Below are 1,880 nucleotides of genomic sequence, written 5' to 3' on the forward strand. Positions count from 1 at the left end.
CCATACCTCAGCACCACAGCCCCATGTCCATACCTCAGCATCACTTCTGACTCTTTGACAATCTGGGCTATGTCATCTTTGCGGATCTTCTGCTGCACCAGCAGCTCGTGGGCCCTGGTCCACCTGGGGAAAGGCAGCAGTGAGCTCTGGGGCAGAGGCCCTCGGCGGTCAGAATCACAACTAAATCCCCCAGGATCACCACAAAGCCCAGGGACAGCTCAAGCCTTGCGTCTTGCAGTCCTTGGGGACAAGAGGTTGTCAGGGCAAGGTCAAGATCATCATGCACAGCACTCACCACTCCACCATGAGGGGACATTTCTCTTCCAGAGTCCGCTTGGGATCAATTTCAATGGGATAGTAATAGTGCAGCAGGTCCTTCAGCTGGAGCGTGGGACAGAGGGAAAAAGAACAGAGTGAACATCAGGTCTAAACAGACTATAAACAACAAAACCAGCATTTCTGAAGTCTTCCAAAGCATCACACTTCCTAAACACAACCAAACTGGGTCACTGAGCAGCTTCCCTCTGAGCACACCTGGAGCTCTTGGCAGCCTGGCTGACCCTCACCTCACTCCAGACAGACACTGCAGGTACAAACATCCCTCCCCTTCCTCCTCTTATTGAGCTGAAACACCCACAGCTGTGCATGCAAATTCAATTTCCCTTTTTCACTTCTCCTCTGCCACTGCTGGCTGAAATGCAGCCTGGACACTTCCCCCTCCAGCCTGGCAGCCAGCACAGCCAGGAGAGTTGCCACGCCAGCCAGTGCAACCTTACAATGACGGGTGACAGGGTGTCCTACACACAGCACCCACCTTCTTCCTGCCGTCCTCACTGACAACACGGCTGGTATCGAGGATATCTGCAAGGACAATACAATGACAATGGCACAGAGACATTAAAAGCCTTTCTAACAGCAGCTCTCCTGCATCTTAGCGCCGGCTCCTCCCAAAACAAGCTGCGGTGGCACAGCTGTGGAGTCCCAACAGGCGCCGAGCACAGGGCCTGGCTCTGCTGGGAGAGTGGGATGGAGATGGACAGCCCAGGACACGGCTCCTGCAATGGGCAGTGGGTGGCCAGGACCAGGCAGTGAGGCCCAGAGCTGCATGAGGAGCAGTCAGGTTTGGCAGATGAGGGGACAGAGGATGACAGAAACCACAGTGATGAAAAACACAAACGCAAAAACCAAACAGAACTAGTGACAGTAAAAACAGCAGCTTCCACTCCCTGTGAAATGTGGGGCAGCGCCTGCCCTTGCATCCAAACCTGCTCAGTGTCATGTCAAAGTCAGAAATGACCTGGAAAAGGGGAGAAAACAACATCTGTGTGTGCCCCAGCGCACTCTGCCCCAGCCAGAGCAAGCCAAGGTGCTGCCAGGGCGCACACTGGCAGCGACAGGGGCAGACGGTGTCCTCACCCTCCCACCCCGGCGCTATTATCAGCACCGAATGGCTCCATCCTGCCTGGGCGGAGAAGGGGTTTGGGGAGTGGGGCACGGTTTGAGCTTCATAACCGGGAGCCGAAAGGACCGTACGGGGAGAGCCACCAGCCCCGTCCTCCGTCTCCTCTGGGGCTTCTCCCCTCCGCCTGCACACCGCACCGCAGCCGGGGGGGCGAGGAAGGGCCAGCTGAGACAAGGACGGAGCGTGAGCGATGCACCTCCTGCCCCGCCGGGGCCGGTACCTGCAGCTTGGCCACCCCCTGCTCCCGGAGGGTCCGGATGATCCCCCGCACGCGCTCGGGCTGCCGGATCCGGACCGTGGCTTTCTCCAGCTCGGGCACCTGCGGGCAAAGCAGAGACCCCGCTCGGTGCCGCCCTGGTGGGACCGAGGACCCTCCAGCGCCCTCCTGGCCGCGCTCCCCCGCCCCAGCCCCGGGGCC

At 59.0% G+C, this 1,880-nt stretch overlaps 2 protein-coding genes across 3 annotated transcripts in view; one reads left to right on the forward strand and one right to left on the reverse strand.

Moving 5' to 3' along the window:
* Positions 1 to 1,805, reverse strand: part of NT5C3B (5'-nucleotidase, cytosolic IIIB) — a 22,334-nt gene extending 20,529 nt beyond the window's left edge. Inside the window, exons 1-5 of one of the 2 annotated variants that reach the window (XM_017834170.1) lie at positions 1,683 to 1,780; positions 1,228 to 1,297; positions 815 to 861; positions 296 to 381; positions 34 to 123 (exon numbers count right to left, since the gene is read on the reverse strand). In XM_017834170.1, coding sequence (XP_017689659.1) covers positions 34 to 123; positions 296 to 381; positions 815 to 861; positions 1,228 to 1,279 — 275 coding nt within the window. In that variant the 5' untranslated portion in view covers positions 1,280 to 1,297; positions 1,683 to 1,780. Of the gene's footprint in view, positions 1 to 33; positions 124 to 295; positions 382 to 814; positions 862 to 1,227; positions 1,298 to 1,682 lie in introns of both variants that reach the window. The other variant, XM_017834171.1, reaches the window with a different exon arrangement.
* The window catches only part of KLHL10 (kelch like family member 10), a 4,530-nt gene continuing 4,369 nt past the window's right edge, over positions 1,720 to 1,880 (forward strand). The window contains exon 1 of the mRNA XM_017834062.1: positions 1,720 to 1,819. Coding sequence (XP_017689551.1) covers positions 1,720 to 1,819 — 100 coding nt within the window. The remainder of the gene's footprint in view (positions 1,820 to 1,880) is intronic.

This window comes from Lepidothrix coronata, unplaced genomic scaffold (genome assembly GCF_001604755.1).
Source record: "Lepidothrix coronata isolate B3197 unplaced genomic scaffold, Lepidothrix_coronata-1.0 Scaffold229, whole genome shotgun sequence".
Taxonomy (NCBI): domain Eukaryota; kingdom Metazoa; phylum Chordata; class Aves; order Passeriformes; family Pipridae; genus Lepidothrix; species Lepidothrix coronata.